The sequence below is a fragment of the Trichosurus vulpecula genome, chromosome 5 (genome assembly GCF_011100635.1).
Source record: "Trichosurus vulpecula isolate mTriVul1 chromosome 5, mTriVul1.pri, whole genome shotgun sequence".
Classification (NCBI taxonomy): domain Eukaryota; kingdom Metazoa; phylum Chordata; class Mammalia; order Diprotodontia; family Phalangeridae; genus Trichosurus; species Trichosurus vulpecula.
The window spans coordinates 205,446,713-205,472,802 of NC_050577.1; the positions used below are offsets into that span (position 1 = coordinate 205,446,713).

General features: G+C 41.6%; 1 protein-coding gene across 4 annotated transcripts in view; it reads left to right on the forward strand.

Moving 5' to 3' along the window:
• The window catches only part of CACNA1C (calcium voltage-gated channel subunit alpha1 C), a 1,048,429-nt gene that overhangs the window by 894,068 nt on the left and 128,271 nt on the right, over positions 1 to 26,090 (forward strand). For 3 of the 4 annotated variants that reach the window (XM_036758693.1, XM_036758694.1, XM_036758695.1), the window contains exons 15-21: positions 6,200 to 6,320; positions 7,952 to 8,066; positions 8,974 to 9,091; positions 10,020 to 10,089; positions 19,572 to 19,704; positions 20,480 to 20,609; positions 22,004 to 22,063. In XM_036758693.1, the coding sequence (XP_036614588.1) occupies positions 6,200 to 6,320; positions 7,952 to 8,066; positions 8,974 to 9,091; positions 10,020 to 10,089; positions 19,572 to 19,704; positions 20,480 to 20,609; positions 22,004 to 22,063 (747 nt within the window). Of the gene's footprint in view, positions 1 to 6,199; positions 6,321 to 7,951; positions 8,067 to 8,973; positions 9,092 to 10,019; positions 10,090 to 19,571; positions 19,705 to 20,479; positions 20,610 to 22,003; positions 22,064 to 22,216; positions 22,277 to 26,090 lie in introns of all 4 variants that reach the window. The other variant, XM_036758696.1, reaches the window with a different exon arrangement.

Below are 26,090 nucleotides of genomic sequence, written 5' to 3' on the forward strand. Positions count from 1 at the left end.
CACGACTGAACCACTGAACAACAACAAACTCCCTCCCTCTTAACTTCTTCTCCACCATACCTGCTTGTTTCTTTGTTACATTTGATGTATTTAACACCAAATTGTTTGTGTATGTTTGCCCCTTCTTCATTCATGTCTGATGAAAGTGAAGAAGTGAAGTTCATCTGATGTCTCCACGTTTGTAGACTATTCTTCTCACACACTTTACTTATGAGAAACAATAAGTTCCACTCCCCCTTCTTCCTCCCTTCTACACTAATATATTCTTCCTCTTACCTTCCCTTCTCTTTCCTCTCTTAAAACTATTAGGACAAAACCAACCTACCCATGTTTTTCTTGTGTGACTTCCTCAGTATTCTCTGAAGACATGAACGTTCTGAAGGGATACGGCCCCTTACAACTATTCAAACAAATGGACCTTTCTAGGTTTCTCTTGGGTTTTGTATTTGTATTTCAAATTTCCTACTCAGCTCTAGTCTTTTTATCAGATATGCTTAAAAGTCCTCTATTCCATTAAAGGTCTATTTTTCCCTATATATTCACTTTTGCAGGGCAATTTATTCTTGATTGTAAGTTTCTCTCTTTTGCCTTTTGGAATACCCCAAGATCTCTTCTAGTTTATTGTACAAGTTGCCAGATCTTTTGAGTTGCTGACATGGCTCCATAGTACTTGTTCCTCTTCTTTCTGCATGTTTGAAGTGTTTTTTTCTTTGACTCTGGATTTTGTCTATGATATTCCTTGGACTTTTTTTGTTTTGAGGAGATAATTGGTGATTTTTTTTCTATCTTCACTTTGCTTTCTGAGTCTAATAGTTCTGGGCAGTTCTTATTTATGATTTCTTGAAATATCATGTCCAGGATTTTTTAATCACGGTTTTCAGGGAGTTCAATGATTCTTACATTATCTTTCTTTAACCTACTTTCTAGGTCAGTAGCTTTTTATATCAAATATTTCATATGCTGTCCTACTTTTTCAGTCTCTTTATTTTGTTCGAATATTCCCTGCTTTATTGTGGAGTCATTGATTACTCTTTGGTCTTTTATAGTTTTTAGAGAATCCATTATTTAACTAAACTTTACTACTTTCCCTTCTGATCTATTTATTCTCATTCCAATTCTTTCCTCCAGAACTCTTATTTCACTTTGTCTCTTCATTTCTTTTAGGTATTCACATATTACTTACAGGAAATACTTTTTTTTTACTTTCCATTTGCAGTTATTATGGAATTACTTTCTCCTTCTAGGCTGGTTTTGGGGGCATCTCTAGATTTGCAACTTTTTTTTATACTAACCTATATGTTCTTTAGTTTATTCATCTCTCTAGATTTAGTTTCCCAATTGGCACTTTGCACTTGGGCCAGTCTCCACCCCTTGCTGTTCTTTAAAGTATGGTGATCAGCCTTGCTTGGTATTGATGTGGTCTCCTGGTTTTCTGCACTAACCTCCACCTTGGATCCCCTCGAACCTATCTTAGTTTCTGAATGCCAGGCCATTTAGGGTCCTCTATGCCATCTCAGGACAGAATGCTAAGGACCTCAAATCTCCAGGAATCTTTGCTGTCCCTGTCTGCACATTGTCATGCAGTACTAACACTGGTTGCTAATTCCAAAGTTACACACACACACACACACACACACACACACACACACACACACTACATCATTTTGGGGGAGGGAGTGGCTCTTGTTGCCTCTGGATACAGAATCATGCAGGCTACACTTGTGTCTAACAAGTCTGTGGGTAAGCTTGAAGACTGTAAGCTTGTTTGCTAGTGCTGGTGCTGGCATTGTTGGCATCCTCTTTTGCCTTTGCCTTTTGGCTGACTTTCTGTAGTTCTGGGGAGGAGGAAGTCATTTATTATAATTTCCCATTGGATTTCTTGATCATTATTTGTTCTAGTAAAAATTTCAGGGTTTTGCTGAAGTAGGTGTGTGAGAGCTTAAGTGGTCTGCCTGTTCAGGAAAAGGTCTTGGTCAGAAATCTACACAAATCTTTAAAAGATCAATGTCAATGGCTCAGGAATAACAATTTTGTGAGTATCTTGGAATATATATAGTCTATCTGGGCCTATTGACTTGAAAGTAGCCAGGTACTCTCTTAATATTTTCCTTCTTATCTGGGCTTCTGCTCCCCACTAATCATTTTTACTCTAATCTTTCAAATCCAAAGATTTTTTCACAGAAAAAAACTAAATAAAATATTATTAGTTCTGCCTTCTGTCCATCATTTGTTATCATTATCCCATCCACCCCATAGAGCAAACTCTGTTGCCCTTATCTTTCCTCCTGATGCTATTTTTATAGGGCCATGACACAGGTTGGTATTTATCCTCTGTTTTTATATTTTAAGGTGCTCAGTGAATTCCCTGAGCATCTGCATTGGTCTCTTTTAGATAATGACCCCTTTTGTTATTAAAATTGTGTCTTCTAGCATCATCAAGATTTCATTCTTGACAGCGTTCCATCCCTCCAGGGCAGACTTTCCTAGTAGGATTTTAGGCCTATCTTCCCTGTAGATCCTTTGAAATATGACCTTCTTAAATTTATGGTGTATGTCCAACCATGCCTGGATTTCCTCTTCTTCCCTAACACAAATTCTAAGATGAAGTGGTCATTTCCCCTCCAGTTTTCCATCATTTTTACTCAAGCAACCAATTCTTCCTTATTGGTGAGAAAAAGGTCCAGAATAACCATTACACTTGTTGAGTCTTCACCTTTTTCGAAGGATAAAGTTATCTCTAAGGCAAGCCAATAAGTGATTAGTTTATCTGCCTTTAGGAGAGAGAGAGAGTTTCAGTAGCTACATTAATAATTGGAGTTCACCATTCACCCACCACTACTACATCATGCTTCTGTTACAGGCTTATGATCTATTTCCTGAACTCTTATATTTCCTGTTTCTGTCTCAGTATTTTCTGATGTTCATCTTCAACTAAGTGTCCTCCTCTTCATTTAAAAGCTCTCTACCATGCTACCCTCTTCTTGTTCCTGAATTTCTTCACATGAAGATTTTTAAAAATAGATAATGCTTCTCTACCACCTTCCTTTTTACTTACACTCTTCCTTTTGATTATTCTGGTCATGGGTCCCATCTCCCTCTCCTCCCCTGCCAAGTTTCAGGAATACCCATGAAGCCAACTTACTGGCGATTTGAACCTCCAACATTGGCTCCAGTTCAGGAAAGGAGACTGAGGAAGTGATGGATGAGCTTATCCACCTGGAGTCCAGATACAATGATGAAATGCTTGTTATCCTCAATTTGTGTGTTTGTAGATAGGCATCTAACATCATGCATTTTATTACATATATATATATAGTTGGCTCCTTTCTCAGAATTTGTCTTCTGTGAATTTCTGTGTCTCTACTACTGTTCTTTCTTTACTATAACATTTCACTATGGTATCTAGCTTGGTGAATATGCATATGCAGTCTCTCCCCCTTCCTTTTCGTTTTAAAACTCTTTTGATTAGATTTGAAATATGTTTTTACCAGTATCTGTTAGATGCACTCCATCCCTGTCTGAGAACCCATCATTCAAGTACTTTAATGGTGACCCAGAAAGATCTTGGTTACCTCATTTGTAAAATAAATGTCCTGCCACTAACTCCTTTGTCCTCCACAGGGGTTTTGTGAGAACAGATCAGAAGATATAGGTGAAGTTACTTTGAGCCCTTCAATGCTTCAGAATTATAAGATTATAGGCAAATGGGGAAAAGATCAAGAGAGAAAGTTAGCTATCCAGAGCCAAAGGCCATTTTACAGAATTTCAAAGTAATATTACAGGAGAAATAAATCACAGAAATACCCTCATTCTTGATGGGTTAGGAAACACTATTCAATTTACAAAGAAAGAATGATGTTTCTTCAGTAGGACATTTGGATTTATCCTTCTTTCATAATTCAAGATTTGAAACATGCCAACAGCTGAGGCTAGGACAGTGGGAAGAAGATTGCTGGTGGTCCAGGTGTAGAATGGAGTTGTTCCTTTGCTTTTCCATCTGTGGTTGCAATGGATTCCTGGGGAGGGTTCTCCAAAGTGGGATTACACATGATTTAACCAGCCTTGGTAATTAGAAAATTAGAAAGTAGACTTACTTGCTCCCTAGATTGTGTAGCCTGTACTTTGAACCATAAAGTTTTAATTTAGAACCTGAAAGGACCTTAAAAACTATCTGGTATAAGTCTTTCACTTAACAGGTGAAAAAACTGAGACCCTGAGGAGTTTAATGACTTGCTTAAAACCGCAACTAATAAGGGCCAGCTTAGGACTGGAATACAAATTTTCTGATGCTCAGGCCAGTGCTCTTTCCACAACAATATGTCACAAATAGAAAAATGCAAGTCTTTTGTGCTTTGAATATAGTTGTCACCTAATACTTGGGACTGCCTTCTTCTCCACTACCCTCATCAATAGTTAGGGGACCCCTTGAGAATGCCATAGGTCAAATCTAGTCAAAATGGAAAAGTAGGCAATGCTAGTTTGTAGAGCAGAAAGGTACTATACTAAATTTTAAGTCAGGAAGGCCTGTGCCCCAGGGCTGACCCTGACACATATTAGCCATGTGACTCTGGGCAAATCACTTACCCTTTCTAAAACTCAGTTTATTTATCTATATAATGGAGATAATAATACCCAGGATCCGTACCTCACAGGGCTGTTGTAAGGCCAAAATGAGATAAGCTTGTATAAAGGGCTTTGAAATAATATACATATATGGTGATGATGACAACCTTCCCATTGTCTGCCCTTTCAGGCTCATTTGTGCAGGAAAGTATAGAGGCCAAGAGACCTCTATTGTGGTGATCCACTGAGGTCTGCCTTCCCCCCCCCCGCCACCAAAAAAAATGCCACAAATATAAGAAAGTGTCATCTTCTCAAAATTGGCCTGGGGCCTCCCACTTTGCTGAACTACTCCAATTAATGTTATAAACTAATTCCTATTAGTATATTAAAAACTGCTAAGGATCTGCTGTGCTACCCTTCCAAGATAATATATTTACAATTTAAAGGAGGACTTCTATCCCTTTTAGTAGAAAATACATTGGACTGGAAGTCAGAATCATGTCTTCCAGCTCTGGGATTCTATGATGCTGTGAGACCAGCTTGATGAGCAATCAGCCCACCTCTCTGGGTTTTGACTTTCTCATCTGAGAAATGAGAAATCTGGGCTAAATGTTATCTAGATCCCTCTCATGATCTAACATTCTGTCAGAATCTATATAAACTTCAAATAAACAATGACAAGGTAATCACTTTCCCATTCTTCTTTTTGCTGTTAAATAAGGTGGGATCTCAAAACAAATTTATATTAAATCCTTGTCTGGGCTGTTTGGCCCTAATATTGAGCTACTATGCTAAGATGACCTGGCATTCTTAATAAAGCCTAAAGTGAGGCTTCACAATGAAACCCAAAGGTCCCAGGGATACAGAAAAAGCAATTGGATCCTGGACCACTAACCAATGCCCTAGGCCCCAATCAGGACACACAAACTGGGAAAAATGAAGGGTGGGAGGCTAATCAGCTGCAAGGAGCGGGGGAAACCAGCCTTCCCTTAAGAATGATGCAGAAAAACCACTCTGCCCAAGGGAATAGAGCACTCCATGCCTCTTCTGCCTTGAAAATAGCCTAGAGATCTGGAAAATAAATATCAGGAATAAATCCCCCTGCCACTACTAGTACATCTTCTAGCATGTGCAGATCACAGGTAGACAGCCTTGGCCTTTGATCAGCACCGTTTGGTCCCGGTGTTGGAAGTTTTGGTGTTGGTATATTCCATAGTCCATCATTCTTTGACTGGCTTATAATGGTCATTTAAGGTGGGCAATGTGAGAGGTGTTTGGGGACACAGAGGCAATTAGGGTACTCTTTAAGTCTTAGCATAAAAACAGTCACCTATGAACAGGGCCAGGCATCCAGAATCTAGAGCTCAGACTTCTTGCTGTACCATAAGGACTTATCACCACTTCTACCCCCTGACCCCTTGGATAGCTCCTTCAAGGACTGGGGAAGTATTGTAAAGTAAAAATAAAAAACAGATTTTTAAAAAAAGGACTGGGGAAGTATTTGGCAGTCAGGGCAGGGATGTGATAGGTTCTCTTTTCTAACAGGCAAAGGCTGAAGGGAGGGTAATGATTGTGGGTTTGCTCTACACAGTCTAACAATGTATCTGTCCTTTGTTGGTGGGAATGTATCATTCAGATCCTGACCGGGGAGGACTGGAATTCGGTGATGTATGATGGGATCATGGCTTATGGAGGGCCCTCTTTTCCAGGGATGTTAGTCTGTATTTATTTCATCATCCTTTTCATCTGTGGAAACTGTATCCTTTGCTGCTGCCTCTGCAATTCCACTGTCCCTGTTCCCCAAAGTCTTTCACATTGCCCAGTGGATGCACCATTGTTACCCAGGACTGGTACCATTTTCCTTCCCGATCTTCTTACAGTTAAGGAATTAAAAGCAAGGCCCAGCAAATGTAGGGTACTAGAAAGAGCTGAGATTATAGAAAGTCCAGGTGGATGAAAGAGCTTCCCAAACCAAAGGCCATGTGGAGCTGTAGCTTGGTGGTAACCTAGAAGACTGGGTGAGGTTGCAGATTGATTTGCCTTGACTGATTTGTGGTTTCTAGGCCAGAGCTGTGCTGTCAAGGGTACTCACTTAGTAATAAATGTTCCACCTTCCTTGAGTCAACTCCCCTCACAACTTGTTTTTATCAGTTCTTTTTTTTTCCTCCTTCCCCTGAAACTACTCCATGTAGCGTTAGTCACTGGTGGGGTTGAACTGTCTTCACCTGCATTCAGGCAGCTAGGCAACTTAGTAGATAGTATTGGACTTAGAATCTGGAACACCTGAGTTCAAATCCAGCCTCAGACTCTTACTTAGCTGTGTGAACCTGGGCGAGTCACTTAACCTTTGTTTGCCTCAATTTCCTCATTATAAAAATGTGGATAATAATAACACCTAGGTTATTATAAGGATCAAATGAAATATTTGTAAACAATTTAGCACAGTGCCTGACACATAGTAAGTGCTATATGAATGTTGGCTATTTTAATTATCATCATCATCACCACCATCATCATCATCATGACCACCATCATCACCATCATCATCATCCCCATGAACCAGGCCACGGGGCAGAGTTTCCAGAAATGGTGCTGAACAATGGCACTCTTTCTCCTTGCCTAGAAAGGCACTAATAAGTGCAGTTCTCCCATGGACCATCAGGCAAAAAGTCAGACCCCTGACCTTCCACCCTTAAGATCTCACATTGCAAAAGGCGTTGGGAGAGATATTCCAGGTGGTCCCCTCAGTGCCCAGTTAAAAATGACTTTTTAGGAGACTGTATGCTGGTAATGGTGACATCATATGTAGTGTCAGTTATACCAGTCATCTCAGTGAGGAAATAATAATATTAAGCTAGCCTTCTTTAAGGCATGTAAAGCACGTCACATGTATGATCTCACTTGATCCTCACAACAGCTCTGTGAGATAGGTACTGTTACCAGCCTCATTTTATACATGAGGAGAATGGGGCCAAGAAAAGTTATCATCTAAGGCGGAATTCCAACTCAGGTCTTCTAGACTCCAAGTCTAGTATTCTAGTCACCGCATCACCAGCAGCCAGTTGGACAACCTAAACTGAGACTAAATGATTAAAGAGTATATTCCCAATTTACTGCTTCAACCCTTAGGAGCCTGCAGGCTAGCCTTTTTGGTCTTTCAAAGTGGGTAGCTATTTGTCAAGGTAGGTGGAGCTGGGTGCCAGGTTCCTTGGAGTGGAAGCCAGAGATTAGGAAGGACATTACCACGAGCTTTCTGTGCTAAACAACTGTATCATGGTGAGAGAAACTTCATTTCTGTATTCCCATTGCCCCTACCCACCATCCCAGTCTCTGCTCACCAAGAACTCCAACTCTAAGGATTATTTCCTTTACTAATGTACAAAAACAGACATCTTACTGAATGTATTCTTGGCCATTGCTGTGGACAATCTGGCCGATGCCGAGAGCCTCACGTCTGCCCAGAAAGAAGAGGAGGAGGAAAAAGAGAGGAAGAAGCTAGCCAGGTAACCCTCTAACTACACCAAGGGAGAAGCCCAGGCCCTGTAGCTCCGAGAGTTCAGATCTTAGAAGGCAGTTCCCAGTGTTTCTCAGACAATGGCAGAGGAGATTGGGCTTTGGCTTCTGTTTTTCTGTTTATCCTATAAAAGTTTGAGGAGTATTGGTTTTCTACAACCAGTGGGTCTGCTCTGAATTGCTGACAACTAACTCCCATCATTGGGTTCCTACTATGGTCTCCACAAGGGGGTTGCATTTCCCAGACATCCCCAAACTCTAGCCATTATCCCAGTCTCCAGCAGAGCTATAAAAGAAGGCCACAGAAACATTAGAGAGTGGCACGGGCTGAGGTGGGGGACGAGGGGTGGAACAGCTACTTCCAGTGACCCCTTTTGCAAGCCTTATCACTCCTTATTAGCTTGCTTCTAAATTCACCTTGTAAAGAGAAAACAAGTCATGCCCTTTTGACGAACCAAAACAGACAAAAAAATATACCACATGGATCCTGGATGCCTTCATTGCTCCAGCCCAGATTGAGGGTGGTAACCATGCATTTTCTGGGCACTGAGCCAACTTACTACCTGTTACCTTTGTGAGCATATCAACCACAATTCAGGGACAGGTGATAAAATCAAAAAGAGGTATTCAGCTGAAGCCAGTGAAATTCCAAGCTAATAGAAAAGGAGGGTGGCCAGAGAATGAGGGTCTGGGGACCTTGGAGACCCAGTGACCAGCTTTACGGTGCCCAGAATGGTGCCGTATATGCAGTAACAAAGGAAGGAAGCCAGATGCATGGGATGCAGATCTCTCTAGGTTCTATATTACCTTAGCCTTCAGCAAGCCAGAATCAGTTCTCCTTCTATGCTGATCACCCAAATAAACACTCATTTGTTGTTCTTCTTGTTGACCGGCCAGGACTGCCAGCCCTGAGAAGAAGCAAGAGGTGGACAAACCAGCTGTGGAAGAGACCAAAGAGGAGAAAATTGAGCTAAAGTCAATTACTGCTGATGGGGAGTCTCCGCCCACCACCAAGGTGAGTAGTGCACCCCATATGGAGTACTAAGTTACATGTCCCTGCTGTAGCTAAACCCAGACTCAATCTTTCCAAATTAGGCCAACCAAGATGGACATAGAAGAGACTAAAGGGCCCTGATCAAAGGGAACCAGAAGGAAGGTGCAAGAGAGATTTTATTCTAAAATGGGATCAGTATTTGGATAGAGGACAGAGAAATTAGAATGACAAAGTGGGAAAGAAATTCAAGTGTATTTTGACTTTATCATACAAGACAGACAGTGTGGCATGGTGGATAGAGAAATGGACTTAGAATCAGGAAAACATGGGTATTAGTCCTGCCTCTGACATTAACTATGTAACCAAGGGCAAATCACTTAACCTCTAAGAGTCCCAGGCAACTCTCTAAGACTATATATTACTCATGAATAACTGTATCAGTGATGAGATTTCCCACACTGGAAATTTCCCATACCAATGAAATCATAAATCCAAAGCATACAGGTTATAAACAAAATTATCCAATACTTCCAAGGAGCTAGGATTTCACTAATGTACGTAGTCCCTTCACTGATGCAAATCACAGCGCTTCTGCATCTTAAGTAAACAGTTTCATCAATTACTTTGGCCAAAATATTTACTAACCAATGGCCAATCTTTTGACCTCAACCATACAGGTCCTTGATCAATACACCTGTGCCTGAAGTATTGCTAGCTTAGTTGTATCTGTCTTAGTTTGTACCCTTCTGGCATAGCATTTGTGGCTTCAGTCACCTCCACACCATGATCTGAGCACATTAGTAGAAGAAATGCAAAACAACACTGATTATTTCTGGGTCAAGCACTCGCACAGTTTCTGTTAGAGGATATAAATGGCTATCTCAGGTGTCCAAACCCATGGAACATTGTCTAACTAGATCCATCACCCTTCTTTCTCTTGACTGCCTAGATCAACGTGGATGACCTCCAACCCAATGAAAATGAGGAGAAAGGTTCCTATCCCAACCCAGAAGCTGGAGGTACACAGTCCTGCTACCTGGGATGGGGCGGGGCGGGGGAGAGGGGAGGACAGGGTAGGAGAGGGAAAAATTTCCAGCTCCTAAAGCCAAGTGGGAATAGCTGTGGACTAGGGATTAATAGACCTAGTTTTGCTTCTCCCTCAGTTGGTGATTATCAATGAGTCACTTAACCTCTCTTTTCCAAGGCCTCCTTATATCATATTTTAAAAAATTAATAAATAAATATCTGGCCCCTGGTTTCCGCAAAGGATTAATCTCAGGAGCAATAAGATATGATCAGCACTGTTGCTTCAGAGTACATAAGTACTCTGAAGTGCATAAACCAAAGAATCATTTTATATATATATATATATATATATATCATTATATATAACTATATATAATACATATTTGTAGGAGATATGTCATCATGTCATGTGATAATAATCATCACAATAGACCAGGTCTCTCATGTGCTATGAACAACTTATTGCTGGCTACAAGGACAGATAGCTCACCTTTTTATTCTATAAGGCACTTTGGGAGATAACTCATCTCAGAAAAAATTCTTGCTAATTCAGTTTTATGCTGATTCTATTTTGTTAACTAGCAAGCAGAATTCTCCTTCCTAAAGAGATGTGAAGAGCAGAGGTCCAGGATTTTGCTCAAATTCCTTCCAAAACACTAGTTAATCTTATGATCCTTGTTCATAGGAATCCCTATTTAAGCTTGGCCTATAAGCCTGAAGCCAATAACAACACAGTACAGGTATTCCCACACCTCCACCCACTCTACTTATTTTCCTTCTTTTCTCTCCCATGTCATCCTTCTTAACACTTTTTACATTGGCTCTATTCTGACCAAGGGCGTTAGCATCCCTATTTTTTTTTGGTTGCCATGGAGACAATGGCTAGAGATTTCAATGATAGCTCCCAGGCAAATAGAGAAACAGAATTCTGCTCCATGTTGTCATGGACAGGGAAGTCAGTATGCATGGATGGGAGGGGAGAAGAGGGTAATCAAAAGCTTCCAGCCTGGGGTAGATGGCCAATTCAAAACTTTCAAGAAATCTTCTCTCATCTGAGAGTCAACTAGTCCAGAAAATAGGTGCCTCCCCTCCCCACATGGCTATTATGAGATTTATATTTAAGGATCAGGACTGGAATTCACCAGGATGCAGTCATTTCTGAGCATGTTATTTTAGTAGTGTTGGGGTATCAACACCTCTTTCACTTGTGGCAGTTTTATAAGGCCTCATCGCTTATCTCGTCTGTGCTACTGGTCAAAGAGATGAAGGAAAGGGGAGAGCCATGGTCTGTCCATTATACTAGAGGGGATAATGCTGCCTATTTATCAAGTAGTATTGAAAGCTATTGCTGGGATTTTTAAACGCACAGAAAAGAACAGAAGGATGGTCAGTAGGAAATACAGACAACCAGGACAGCTTTGAAAACATCATGCTGAATTGATGAAATGCATAAAAAGAAAAACAAGCTCTTCACAATACAGATTCATGGCTTCATACCAAGTCCTCTTTTAATATTCTACTTTGTATACAAAAGTGCTTATCTTATGGGGTATTTGTTAAGTTCAAAATTAAAGAACAAGAAAAATTACTGCCGGATCTTTACCCCAAGACAGTTCTCTGCCTCTTCTCCGCATACCTGATCAAAAAGATTGCTACTCATAAGCTAAAAAGTGCTGGATCTGAAATTCTTCCTGCTAGAATTTCCTCAAGGAGGCTGCACATCTTGAAGAGATTACAGATCTTTGGATGCTGCATAGGGCCTTGCTCAGTGCTTACCATCATAGGAGCTTCTCCATGTCTCTTACAGGCCCCAAGGACAGTGCGCTCTTGAGTTTAAGTAGTTTCTCAAGTATGTCTGGGCTAGAGGGCAAAAGCTATGATTTGCAGACTGCAGGTTCTCTTCTTGCTAATTAAATGAGTGGATTTTTTTTTAAAGGAGTGATGTGGGGGTAAAGAGTTTAAACCTTTTGTTGCATTGAAGTGAACTGAATTGAAGTAAATTAAACTGAAATCAATTGAATTCATGTTGGCCCACCATTATACAGAAATAGACTTTTTCCTAGGTCTCATCTGAACACTCCAACCCCTTCATTTTATCCATAAAACAATTGAAGCCCAGAAAACTTAAGGTCTATACTCCTTCCCCTCCATCCCATTAGTTCATAAACTTCTTAACAGTAATGTCATTTTACCTTGCATATGATAAGTAAGCTTAATAAATGTCTGGTTATTTTCATTTCATTTGATCCACCAGACTTTTATGGACTATCTGGAAATCGTTTCTTCCCCATCTCATGTGGTGACTCCTTTCCTTTCTTTTCCTCTAAAGCCAGGCTTTTTTCCCCTTCAGTATCCAGTCTTCTGTCTTTTTATTTGAAGACTCTAATCCCATGAATAGTTGAATTTACCTTTCCCACCATCTCCACCTCCTCCACCACATTCACAAAGAAACCTGTTGACATTCCATAGTTCCCTGCTGTTGCCATCTTCTCTCCTGCTCCAAAGACGTAGTGTTCTATGAGCCCAGTGGCTCATCTCCTCGTGTCCCTCCATGCTGGAGGGAAGAAGCTATAATTTTTCAGCAAGCAGCATATCTTCTTGCTATTTAAGTGATGGAATTTCACAAAATGAGTGAGGTGTGGATAAAGAGTACAAACCATTTTTTTACTTTCTTAATCATGCACAAGCCATTACTTGAATTCTTCTGGGTCTCAAAGTCCTAAAAGGCTTTCAAATCATCTTCTGCTTTATGTATTCCTTTTCTTGACCAGAGTTGCCCTTCAAACCTCTCTCCTCCCTTCTCTTCCACAGCCTCAGGCTGTCAGCTTCTCTGTGTCGAATTGATTCGTGCAAACACAACTTCAGAGAGAGTCAGGAAGGCTGGGGGAAGCAAAAAGCTAGAGGGCTTCCAACTCCACCCTTCAGCTATTCTCTTTGAGAAATGAAAAAGGCACTGGAGGCCTAGGAGGCTCCCTCATTGTTTAATCTCTAAACTCCAAGGCGTTGGAGGTAGTCTACTGGGCAAATAACACTCTGCTTAGAAATACCCATTCATCCACTGATGCAGGGTGTGTAGCACTAGTCATCTTATTCACATAATAGGGATGATCAGGGCAACCCCCTTATCTGCTGAACTGGGACATCTACTATGGAGCTACACATGTGTACTTTGGCTCCATGTTCTAGCCCTTCCTGGACATGCACTATCATAAGCCCCTGGTTGATACTTGAGTGGTTTTCAATTATTCTGTGACCAGGGGCTGTGCCAAAGAGGATTGCTGACTGGGCCAGGAAGAGCCTCCCACTCCATAGGCCATAAAGAGTGAGGATTTATAGTTTACCCCTTTTTTGAGGTAGCCTCTTTGTTCAAACAAACGCCAATGCCAGCTCTCATTTAGACTTTTCAGTGGGAAAGGGGAGAGGATTTCTCTATATATCAGTGAGAACATGAGCATATTCAGGCAAGCCTGAAGTTATGTTCTCTGTAATTCAGAATTCCCCCATCATCCACAAAGACATTTGGGGTTCGGGAAGCAGTAGCCTTGAATTCCCTTTTCACTATGCATGCAATACTTTCGCCAGTAGAGGAGGGAAGAAGGAGAATTTCCATCCCTCATTTTTCTGCACTATGTAAAAGGTGTAAGGAGAGAGGTGAAGAATGATATTAGGAGCTGAATTCTTCCTTCACAGCAGGCTCTCTTCTCAGCAGCCAGGGCTCACTTTGCTCAGAACTGTGGTCTGGCTTATTCAGCCAGTCACTAGAATGCTAGGTGTTCTATTAGTTGCTATCATCCAATGGCCAAGCGGCCTCATCATCATCTCAGTTTGACTAAGAAACTTCTTAATTCCTGGTTCACTGGTTGTAAGAAAATCCCTTAACATCTTTATATTCATCATAATCTTCCTAAAATCACCCCCCTTCTTAAAAGCCTTCCAGAGCTCCCTATCATCTTTAGACTAAAATAAAAAAACCTCAGTTGGCATTTAAAATTTTCACAATCTGGCTGCTTTCCAGGTTTTTTTGCATTTTGCTTCTCTTCACACACTCTCCAGACAAACTGGCCTAGCTGGCATTCCATCTCATATTTTGTGTCTTTGTACACACTTTCCCCTATGTCTACAATGAACCCCAACCTCTTAGAATCCCTATCTCCTTTCAAGGCTCAGCTCATCAACTGCCAGAAATAGTAAATAAGGGGAACAGGTTTAAGAAAAGAGCTTATTTGCCATTCCCCAATTGAGAAATGGTCAAAGGATATGAACAGGCAGTTTTCAGAGGAAGAAATTAAAGCTATCTACAGGCATATGAAAAAATGCTCTGGATCACTACTGATTAGAGAAATGCAAATCAAAACAACTCTTAGATACCACATCTCTCCTGTCAGATTGGCTAAAATAACAAAACAGGAAAATGATAAATGCTGGAAAGGATGTGGGGAAATTGGAACATTGTTGCATTGCTGGTGGAGTTGTGAGCTGATCCAGCCATTTTGGAGAGCAGTTTGGAACTATGCCCAAAGGCCTATAGAAATGTTCATACCCTTTGACCCAGCAATACCACTTCTAGGGTTGTATCCCAAAGAAATCACACAAGCGGGAAAAGGACCCATATGTACAAAAATATTTATAGCAGCTCTTTTTGTGGTAGCCAAGAATTGGAAATCAAAGGGATGCCCATCAATTGGGGAATGGCTGAACAAGCTGTGGTATATGAAGGTGATGGAATACTATTGTGCCATAAGAAATGGGGATGATGCAGACTTCATAACAACCTGGAAAAACCTACACGACATAATGCTGAGTGAGCGGAGCAGAGCCAGGAGAACGTTGTGCACAGCCACAGATATATGGATTCCGTGAGGACCAACCCTGACATACTGCACTCTTCTCAGCAACCTAAGGGGCAAGGACAACTCCAGGGGACTCACGATGGAGAATGCTGTCTTCATCCAGAGAAAGAACTGTGAAGTTTGAATACAGATCGAGGCGCACTACATGATCGCCTTTTTTTGCTTCTCTTTTGTTTTTTTGGGTTGGTTTTTTTTTTTTTTGGTTCTGTTTCTTCTTTCTCATGATTCATTCCATTGGTCAAAATTCTTCTCCACGACTTGACTAGTGCATAAATTAATTCAATGCGAAGTTATACATGACAGTTATATGAGATTCCATGCCGTCTTGGGGAGGGAGGGGAGAAAATCTGGAACTCAAAACTATGTAGAACCGTGTGTGGTAAACTAAAAATAAATAAAGAAATATAAAAAAAAGAGCTTATTTTTTTATGAGGACTGGGTTCAAGTTTCAGGTAGAATGGAAATGTCCTCTAGGTATTCTAAGGTCTAGACCTAGGGGGAAGGTCAAGACTATGGATACAGACTTGAAAGTCATTTTCATAGATAGGGTGCCTGAAATCATGGAAGTGCTAAAGGAGAAAGTGTAGTATAGAGACAGAGAAGATGATAGCTAAAGACAGGACCTTGCTGTGTGTTAGGGAATAAAGGGAAATTTGTTTGGCCTAATAGGCTAGGACCAGCTTACTGAAGCCCATGACAGTTTGGAGTTCATTTCTGGGAAGTTTGGAGCCCCTTGATCAAGAAAATACCAATGAGTGTACCATTGGGTATAGTCCCTACTCTCTAGTTGTGAAATAGAGACTTCATACAAAGTGTAACCAGATTGGTAATTTAAAAAAAATATATTTATAAGACTTTTAATAAACCTTTTCTTCTTCTTGCCAATGGTGCCCATAGGTGATATAGATGGTCAGGGTGGAGCCACTACAAATGCCTCCTAGCCCCTGCCCACCCTCCTCCCCCAAAGGAGTAGGTATTTCACTGGTGATCAATAAGACATAATTCTGACTTTTTTTTCTATTTTTTTTCTGTGAAATATATTTCAGAGCCTCTCAAAAATGTCTTTTTCTGTCTTTTCTCTCTTTTTCTTTTTCTTAAATTAGATTTTTTTATTTTTAGTTGACAATACTCAGTTCCACAAGTTTTTGACTTCCAAATTTTCTTCCCCTCCCTCCCCTCCTCCCTCCTCCCCAAGAATCCAATATATCTTCTACATATACCTTCACATTAAACTTATTTGCACAATAGTCAAGTTGTAAAGAAGAATTATGACCAATGGAATGAATCATGAGATTGAAGAAACAAAACCAAAAAACAAGAGAAAAAAAGAGGGAGCAAATAGTTTGCCTCAATCTGCATTCAGACCCCATAGTTCTTTCTCTGGATGTAGATAGCTCTTTCCATCATGAGTCCTTTGGAGCTGTCCTTGAACCTTGTATTGCTGAAAAGAGCCAAGTCTATCAAAGTTAGGAAGCAATATGTCTGTGGTTGTGTACAATGTTCTCCTGGTTCTGCTCCCCTCACTCAGCATCATATCATGTAGGTCTTTCCAGGTTATTATGAAGTCTGTATCTTCCCCATTTCTTATATCATGATAGTATTCCATTACATTCATATACCACAACTTGTTTAGCCATTCCCCAATTGATGGGCATCCCCTTGATTTCCAATTCTTTGCTACCACAAAAAAAACTGCTATAAATATTTTTGTATATATGGGTCCCTTTCCCACTTGTGTGATCTGTTTGGGATACAGTCCTAGAAGTGGTGTCTCTGGAATTCTGAGTTTTCCAATGAAGAAATGAGGCTTTTCTAATGAAGAGTAACCATGGACTGACAACTCTGAAAATTATTTCTAGTGGCCTTACATTAGCTGAGTGTTGTTGGCCTGCTATCAAGTGATTAACTTTGCATTTGGCCTAAGACTACCAAATCAGCTGTTGCAATTGAAGGATTCATCAGAACATCAAGGCCTATCCCTGATATAAGTTATCCCAATATGAGTCCATGCAAGGAGAACAGCAAAATCTAGCATCATAAAATCCAGCAGCACCCAAAGGACAGCAAAATTTTACCTGGCAACCATGCTTTCAGAGGAGGAATGATGAAACATGCTTCCCAATTCCTGATAGAGACATGAAGAACTCAGTGTAGAATGAAATATATTTTTTGGATGTGGCCAATGCAGAAATTTGGCAGTTTTGACTACACGTTTGTAACATGGGTTTTATTTTTCTTTTGAGAAGGTAAATTTTTGCTGATTGAAAAAATAAAATACGATATAAAAATAAGATTTGCCTAGAAAATCTTAACCCACACTTTAAGAAAGAAGCTGACAGTAATAAAAGGTTAGAAAATCAGGTAGGGACTAGGTTGTAAAGGTCACTAAATGATAGGCTAAGGAATCTGGCTTTTTTTCCTGGAAGCAACAAAAGTTTTAGGAATACTCATCTGACAACAGTGTACAATAAGAATTATAAGGAGGAGAGACCAGAGACAAGGGGGCAATATTAAACTCAAAGAAATTTAGAGATGAATTCTAACAAGATTGTTCCAGGTCCTAGGTTGAATCATATGATGCTCTCCCCAGCTTTACCGTATCAGAATGCACTGCTGTGTAGCTCCTTTACCAGAGGGAGCTGTATAGCTTAAAAAGCTTTAGATTCTAAAACCCTTCTTGATCACTCCAGAATCTCCAAAGGCAAAGGTGAGGGATGACACCCTTCAAAGGGACAATCTTTTTCATTCTGTGAATTTTAAAGTACACTTGAAAAGAGCAGGACAGTTTAAAAACAGCATGGCACTATGGAAAGAACAGGAGAACCTACATTCAAATCCCACCCCTGCTACTTACCACCTGTGTGACCTGAGGTAAGCCTCGCTTACAAAATGAGCCTGGACTAGCCAGCCTCTGTGTTAGCTTCCAGCTTTAGACTGATAACCGCATGTCATCTCTTTCTCACATAACTAGTCTATCTCTATCACCTTTTTTTTTCCACAGCAAAATTTTATTCTACTTTTAAATATATTGTTGGGTTTTTTATTTTCCTATTTGATTATATTTATTTGTCTTTTTTCCTTATTTGTTTTATTTTCAATTCACAGAACAAAACAAGCATTTCCATAATACAGTACAATGAAAAAGATGATTGCATGTGAAATTGCAAATCCACCATTGCTAGCTGAGTTGTAAATGGTGGTGGGATTCTCTATCACCTTTCACAGGATCAATGAGTCAAAAAAGTATTCATTAAATACCTACTATGTTGGAGGCACCGTGCTAGATAGATAAAAGTGAGATAGTCCTTGCCCTCAAGAAGCTTACCTTCTTTTGGGAAGTTGGTACAGCATGTGCACTTATTAAAATACATATAATAAATACAAGATAGTTTGGGGCACACAGGGGCAGTAGCCTCTAGTGGAGATCAGGAGAGGCCTCACATAGGAGGTGGCACTTGAAGCTTTGAAGGGAGCTTGGGATTCTAAGAGGCAGAAGGGAAGAGAAGGCACATTCCAGGAAAGGGGACCAGTCTTGGGAAAGCTGAGGCCTTGAGACCATACGTGGGCCCTCTAGGTCTTCAAGTGAGGCCTTTTGACTGAATCTAAACTTTTTAAGTCAAAGGGCTGCACTTGAGGACCTAGAGGGCCCCATGTGGCCTCAAGGACACAGGTTTCCCACTCCTGAAGGTACAGAGATGAGAGATCAGAGGACTTAGAGCCAGAAGGAACCTTAGGAATCATCTAGGCAACTCTCTTTACTTTAGAGATATGGAAATCAAAGCTCTGAGAAATAAAGTTATATCAGTCAGTCAGTAAACATTTATTAAGTGCCTACTATTTTCCAGGCACTGTGCTAAGTTAAGCACTGGAGACATAATTACCAAAAAAAAAAAGGTCCCTGCTCTCAAGGAGCTTATAATCTAATGGGGAAATACAACATACAAAAGGAAGCTGAAAAGCAGGTGGGGGAAGGAAGCAGGTTCCCAACTGGGGGGCATGGAGGACAAGTCAGATGTCCCAGAGTCGTGCAGCCATGTGAGAAAGGGGAGCTTTCTGAGCTGAGCTCTCTCCTGAAATGGAGCTTTGGGAGTTCATGGCTCCTTAAAATCAGGGGGGCAGAGGGTAGTGATATGATGGAGTACCAGAGTTACTGGGAACTTGAAGGATGATGAGGTTTTCCCAATAATGAGCTTCTTGGGGCATGGTGGAGAAATCAGAGATGCCTCAGAATAATGTAGCCAGGTAAAAAATGAGGAAATGTTCTGAACTGAGAACCTTCCTTAAATGGAGGCTCTGGACTTTCCCAAGGTCATACAGGGAGTAAGCAGCAGAAGTCCTCTCGACTCCAAATCCTATTTCTGCTACCCTATACTGCCTCTTTCCAAATGTCTGACAGCTCCTCAGTCATGCACTATCATAAGTCATGTACTATCTTTTCCTTCCCCAGCTCCCACCTCCGAAGATCAAAAGCCCCCATGGGACCCACAGGAATAGAACGAATAGGATTTCTATTGACATACTGGATTTCCATGGGAGCTAGTGCTTCCTCAAACTTTCACTATACTGGCTAGATATTGGGAATGAAAGGTGGAAAACTCATATTTGAATGAGTCTGTTTCTTGCAGGAGAAGAAGAGGAGGAGGAGCCTGAGATGCCTGTGGGCCCCCGCCCTCGCCCACTCTCTGAGTTGCACCTCAAGGAGAAGGCAGTACCCATGCCAGAAGCCAGTGCATTCTTCATCTTTGGCCATAACAACAGGTATTCAGAAAGACTGTGAGAGGAAAGGTTCTGTTTCCTCCAAAGCATTGTTGCTGTGTTTGTCCTTCGTTCTCGAAGAGGACCATGACATCAGGGAGATGATGACATGACTTGCAGTTGACTTTGATTTGAGTGAGGGAGGACTGTGCAAGGTCACCAGCCTCACTTTCTCCTCCAGAGCCATCTGGGTCCAGTGGCCTGATATTCACCAGGGCACTAGAGATGGCCCAGGATGCAATGGGAGACCCTGGCCCTTTCAAGCTAAGGCCTTTTCAGGTTCTCACTTTGAGTGAGGTAACGCCCATTCAGTGAATAGTCTTCTTTAAGCAGTTAATCGAGTGATGGCCCCTTTAATCAAAACTCAAAAAAAAAAAAATCAAACTGGGAGGGGAAGACCCTCAGGGTTCCTGGCCAAAAGAGAAATGGTTACTATTTGGTATTTACATTCACTCTGTGGTAGGAGGGCAGGGCCCTGTTGTCCAATCTATGAGCTCCAGAGTAAACTGGGTTTAAGCATAATACCTAGAATTACCAGGAAGGGCTTGTGTTCCTGTCTGGTGTATATCTGTCTCCAAGGCTTCAGGCCTCCCCCAACACCCACCAAAAGCTAGGTGCCTAGGACTCAAGAGAATCCACTCTCTAAGCCGTGCAGCACAGTTGGACAGCCAAAAGCTTGAGTATCAGTGTGAGAATTTTGTAGAGTACGCCTGCCATGGTATCAGTATCTGCCTTTATCCTCTTCCCTGTCTAACCTAGCCTCTCTTTTCTTCCAAAGGTTCCGTCTTCAGTGTCACCGCATTGTCAACAACAATGTCTTTACCAATCTGATCCTTTTCTTCATTCTGCTCAGCAGCATCTCCCTGGCTGCTGAGGACCCGGTCCGACACAACTCCTTTCGGAACCAAGTATGCATTCTCCTTTGCTCCCTGTCTTCTTCTTGGAGGGTAGGAGTATGGGCAGGCCCAGAAGTGTGGTGACTGACATAGATTTGTGAACGCCCAAACAGTAAGAAGATGCCCATTTCCATAACCTTTGATCAAAGCATTATCTGCTGCAGAACAACTAGACCCCTTTAAGAGGTCCAGACTCCATATATGCCCACATATCGGTACTAGAAGCAAACAAAAGAGGTTATACCCAGATGCTTCTGGCTCCTCCTGAGGGTAAGCAAAGCGCAAGCCATTGGATTCTTCATGTGCCCTAGGAAATCGAGTTACCAGAAATACTCAATGAAATAAGGCACTGGTTCTCTTCCCTCTTATCGTTACTGTGTTTCCATTCTTAATAATGGATAGAAGGGGGGAGATAATGATGTATGAACAACATAGCAAATTCTCTATAGACCGGGGCCCTGACATCATCCCTTGGGTTATTGGATTCCCTGAAAAATGTCAGAGCTCGTTTCATTAGAGCCTGTGCTAGGATAATCCCACAGCCTGAATCAAACAGAACCCAGGGTGGGCACAGATTATCTAAAGCATGGCTATCCCAGGAAATAAAGTTCTATCTAAGGCTGTCCTCAGAAGGCTTGGACTAATTGTGGGTGGTAGTCCTTCTCAGGTGCATCACAAGTAAGACTCTATTTTCACCCAGCCCCATGTTGAAGAAATATTTCCTAGTGTGGTCTCCAGAAAGCCACCTAAGAGAAGAGATTGGAGGGGAAGTATGGGAGTGGGAGATGGAAGGAACTCTGACCTTTGAGTTTTACCCATCACTCAAAAGTGAAGAGAATTGTGATACTCTGTAGTTTATCCCTACTCCAGACTATACGAACTTCTGCTGATAGGAAGGGCTATCATGGCAAACACAGCAGCAGTTTCCTCTGCATGAATTTCCATCAGAAGAGCAGACCCAATCAGAACTGAGTATCTAGTGTTGTCTGCAAAAATCCCTAACTGGCTTGGTCCTTCGACACAGATCTCAATGAGAAGCATCAGGGCTGGACTGATTTGGTTTGATGACCATATTGAATTAAAAAGAGCAAGCATAGCTGCCTCAATCCCAGAGCTGATTACATCCTGCCCCGGAAACCTTCCTCTCACCTCTCAGTGGCTTCAAACTGTTTTGGAGAATCTCTGAAGTTGAGCCCTGCCTTAAAGGCATCTGATAATGCTATCTGCCTCCTGACCTGGTTCCAGCCCAGCTCTGCCTTCTCCATGTGTAAAGCTTTATGTGACATGCTTTCTTGATTTTTGAATTGCAGTTCTCCATTCTGGTGAACATCCAATGATCTATCTCCCTTCCCTTTTGACCTCCCTCCTCCCCCTTCCCTCCAACCCTATCCCTTTTTGTTTTGCAGATTCTGTTTTATTTTGATATAGTTTTTACTACCATTTTCACCATTGAAATTGCTCTGAAGGTAAAGCCTCCATCACTTGCTCTCCTCCTCCTCATGCTTCCCTCCTGCCACCAGCGCTAGCTCTCTCTGCCACTGTCTGTTGCTAACCCACATGCCCCTGGGGCTGTCTGGTTCACAATCAGAGCCACTAACCCAATTGTGCTTATTTTTCAGATCCTAGGCAATGCAGACTATGTCTTCACTAGTATCTTTACCTTAGAAATTATCCTTAAGGTAATGCAACATGAGCAAATAATACATCCTCACTGTCTCTGTCTCTCTCTTTTCTCTTTTCTCTACCTCTCCTGGACACGTGTGTGTGTGTGTGTGTGTGTGTGTGTGTGTGTGTGTGTGTACACACAAGCATGAGAAACTTTCTGGTTGTTTCTATCTCTTTCTGTCTATCTGTTTCTTTCCTTCTCTTTCACTCTCCCTTTACCTTGTGATTGGAAGGAGCTTATAGTGGCTATCACTTTTGTGATGGGTACATTGTCCTAAGCCAAGAGACATGTCCAGCCCCCTCCTGTGTTACCTGTAAAAAAACCACCAAATTTTGTCTGATATATGGCTGGGGAGCATGTGGCATGGAAAGGCCATCAAGAAAGCTGATCATCAGTGGCATTAGCACTGAGTCAACCTGAAGTTCACTCTTTACCCCCCAAAAACACACACACTAGATGCCAACTCCCAACCTTCTTTACCAAATTTACATGATTTAGTACTGCCTCACCTTCACCCTACTTCCTGACTTCTGAGGGGAAGGTTCACCTTCCCTTCTGACCAAAGTCATAACTAAAGTGGAGCATACAGAGCTTTTTTCCAGGGTGCTGAATTTAGAGGTCACTTCTTAGAACTTAATTAGCAGTAATTAAAGTAGAAAGTTACCATATGTGAAGCCCCATCCTCCTCAAGCCTCCTCAGCCTTATTTATGGGTTGCATGGGCATAGTTGGTGGTGATTTTCCTAATCACAAAAATTACTGCTCATGGCCACCACAAGGGTAGAGAACAAGTGGCTGGCGAGAAAAGACATAAGCTGTTTTCTCTTGTCCCTTCTCACACATGTTAAGTCTGGATCCCAATGCCCATGCCATAGGCCTTGAGGCTGCCGCTGTGTCTCTAGTCCTATGAAAAGGATGTGAGTCAGTCCTAAATCTTCGGGCTTCCAAAGTGTGTACACAGCTTTATTGAGTTCTTTGTAGCTCAATGCTGAGAGAAATTTTTTAAATTTGGATTTGGAGGGTAAGTACAAGAAACAAGGATTTAATTGTCAGCAAAGGGGCTCAGAAATATAGCATCCAAACCATAGGCTTGAGTCTACATAGGGACAAACCTGAATGTCCCTGGCACAGGTCAGACCTCCTACCCTGGGGGCTAATACATTCCAAAAACCAAAGGTAAAATTCCTATAATTTGGCCCTTCTGAATACTTACTAATATAAAATATATGTATTTATTTGATAATCATTTATCAAATGTACAAAGAACTGAACTAAATATAAGGAGTCCAAGAAAGGTAATACAAAGACAAAGCACGATCCCTGACCTAATGGAGCTGAAAGGCGTGGGGATATCTACTTCAGATTTAGTCTTATTTCAGAGTGAGTTTTCCTGTTTCTCTTCCTCTAAATAGATCAGGCCTTCCATCACTGGGTCTGATAGGAAATGGGTTCAGATGTGGAATTGTGTACAATAGCAGCACCTCACCAAGCAGCACCAAGATCTAAGCCTAAATTCCAACCCTTGGAATCAAAATGTGGGCTAGGGCATGCACCTGTGTGTGGTTAGGGTGGGGAAATGGTTGCATCCCTATTTTTACACTCAGTTATCTATGTCCTTAACGTACAAAGATTCTCCATACCCTCAAATTCTGTCTCTAGCTCCACCTCAACAAATGATATTCCTCATGGTCAGAATTTCTTTGCTCCACCCCATCTTACTTGTGCAGGGGGAAACCTCATGTATCTCCCCACCAGATCATATGACATAAGGCAAACCATGTGAGATTGTACCCATCTTGGTATTAGAATGAACTGTTGTAGATAGCTGTTACATATTAGACCTTAGATGTAAAAAGCATCACTGGTCACACAAGAGTCTTCAAGGGCAGGGGTGAGAGATGAGACCTCCTTCAAAAGAGGGCCCCAAGTGTGATGCTCACTCTCCACCACCCCCCTCTACAGAGCTTCCCACATTGATTTCAATGGTGCTGATTTTTGTTCAATGTTGCCATACAAGCTGAAATTAGTAAAGGACCCCTTTACAAGCTTTGTGATGGCAAGATCCTTTTTCTTTCCTCCCATCCCCTGTCCCTCCTCCTCCATCCTACACTCAGTGTGCTCCTAAGTATAAATTCAAAATCCTAGTCCAGAGTTTATACTTTTCTCCCCACTTTGAGGGATAGTTGCTCAGCCAGTAAGTCAAATTCTTTCTTTATGGCAAGAAGCAATTAATAGCAGCAGTCCAGAAAAGATCCAACATGTCATTTGAAAATCCGTTGACAGAATTAACAATCTTTAGCCTAAAGAAAAGAAAACTTAATGGGGTCATGATAACTGTCTTTTGAGTATTTAGAGGGCTGCCAGGTGGAAGTGGGAGTAGATTTATTCTGCTTAGCTGTAGAAGGAAGAAGGTACAAGTTAGGGGAAGATTTTAACTTAATATAAATAACTTTCTCAGAACTAGAGCTGTCCAACAAAGGAACGGGCTGCCAAAGGAAGGGGCAATGAGCTCCCTGACACTGGAGGGATTCAAAAAGATGTTAGATGGACATCCTTCAGGGATGCTACAAAAGGGACCCACATGCTAGATGACCTCTAAGGTCCTTTCCTACTCTAAAGGTCTATGATTATACATCCTGCTATCTTGGTCTCTTCTAAAACTGTTCTTCATGAACAATGGCTAGAAGTCTCCAGGAAATAGCAGCCTGAGCAAGTGGCTTATAGCAAGGAATTGGGTTAGGGACAAACACTTTTGACTATGTTCTTAGACCCAGCATTGCTGGACCTCCTGACTACAAGCAGTCCTAAATTGTGCTTCCAATGCTCTTTTTCCTTAGCCTCCCTACCTGCTTCTCACAGAGACACCTTCCTACACACACACACCACACACACACACACACACACACACACACACACACACAAAGTATGACGGCAGTAATCCTGGTATAGACTCTCTTTGGGGTTCTCCTATGTATAAGAACACAAACCAGCAGAGAGCACAAAGGTTAGCATCTTGAACCTGTATTTCCTCTAATCTTGAGTGATGCTACCTTCCCAAATAGAAGAAGAGAAAAACTGCTGAATCTCAGGAGTTTCCATGCAAGATACAAGCCTGGAGAGATAGGGACAGAAGTGACCTAGCTCTTTCCATCATACTGAGAGTAGAAATGCTCAATGTAGGAAGTTTGGCTTGAGCTCCCTTTTCAATGTATGCTATCAAAACTTAGGTCCAGTCCCAGAGGACCTCAGCATTTCAGAGGCTGAGGGAGTTGGGAAGGGGGCAGTCACACACTCCAGATGGTGGGGCTAATGGAACACTCCCAATCTATTCCCTCACATCCTTTTATGTAATCCACCTACTTCCCAAAACTGTTTCAGAGCACAGGTGCCTGAATCCCCTGTGACCCCCTATTGCAAGAGACAAATGGAAAGAATTAGGTTGCAAGAGCTATTTTTGCAAGCTCCCCCTGTGTTTGCTTTTGAACTGCTCTGAAAACACCCTGTCCTATGCATGCCCTGATTCCACAAAGAAAAGCCAGACTCCAGTTGGTCAGGTGGCCAACTCCCCATTCTTGCATCCACAACTCAACTGCTAGGCCATAACTTTTTCCCCCTGGGTAACTCCACAGCCTATCATTCTTTCCCACCCTTAAATTGCCCTATGCTTCAATTCAATTCGATTTAACAAAATATTTTTGAGCACCCACTAGGAGCACAGAACTGTTAGGTAGGTACTGTTGGGGGATACACACAAGAAGCCGACTCCTGTTATCAATGATATGATACTTTAGTGGGGGATGGGGGTTGGAAAGCTTACACACATTGAAA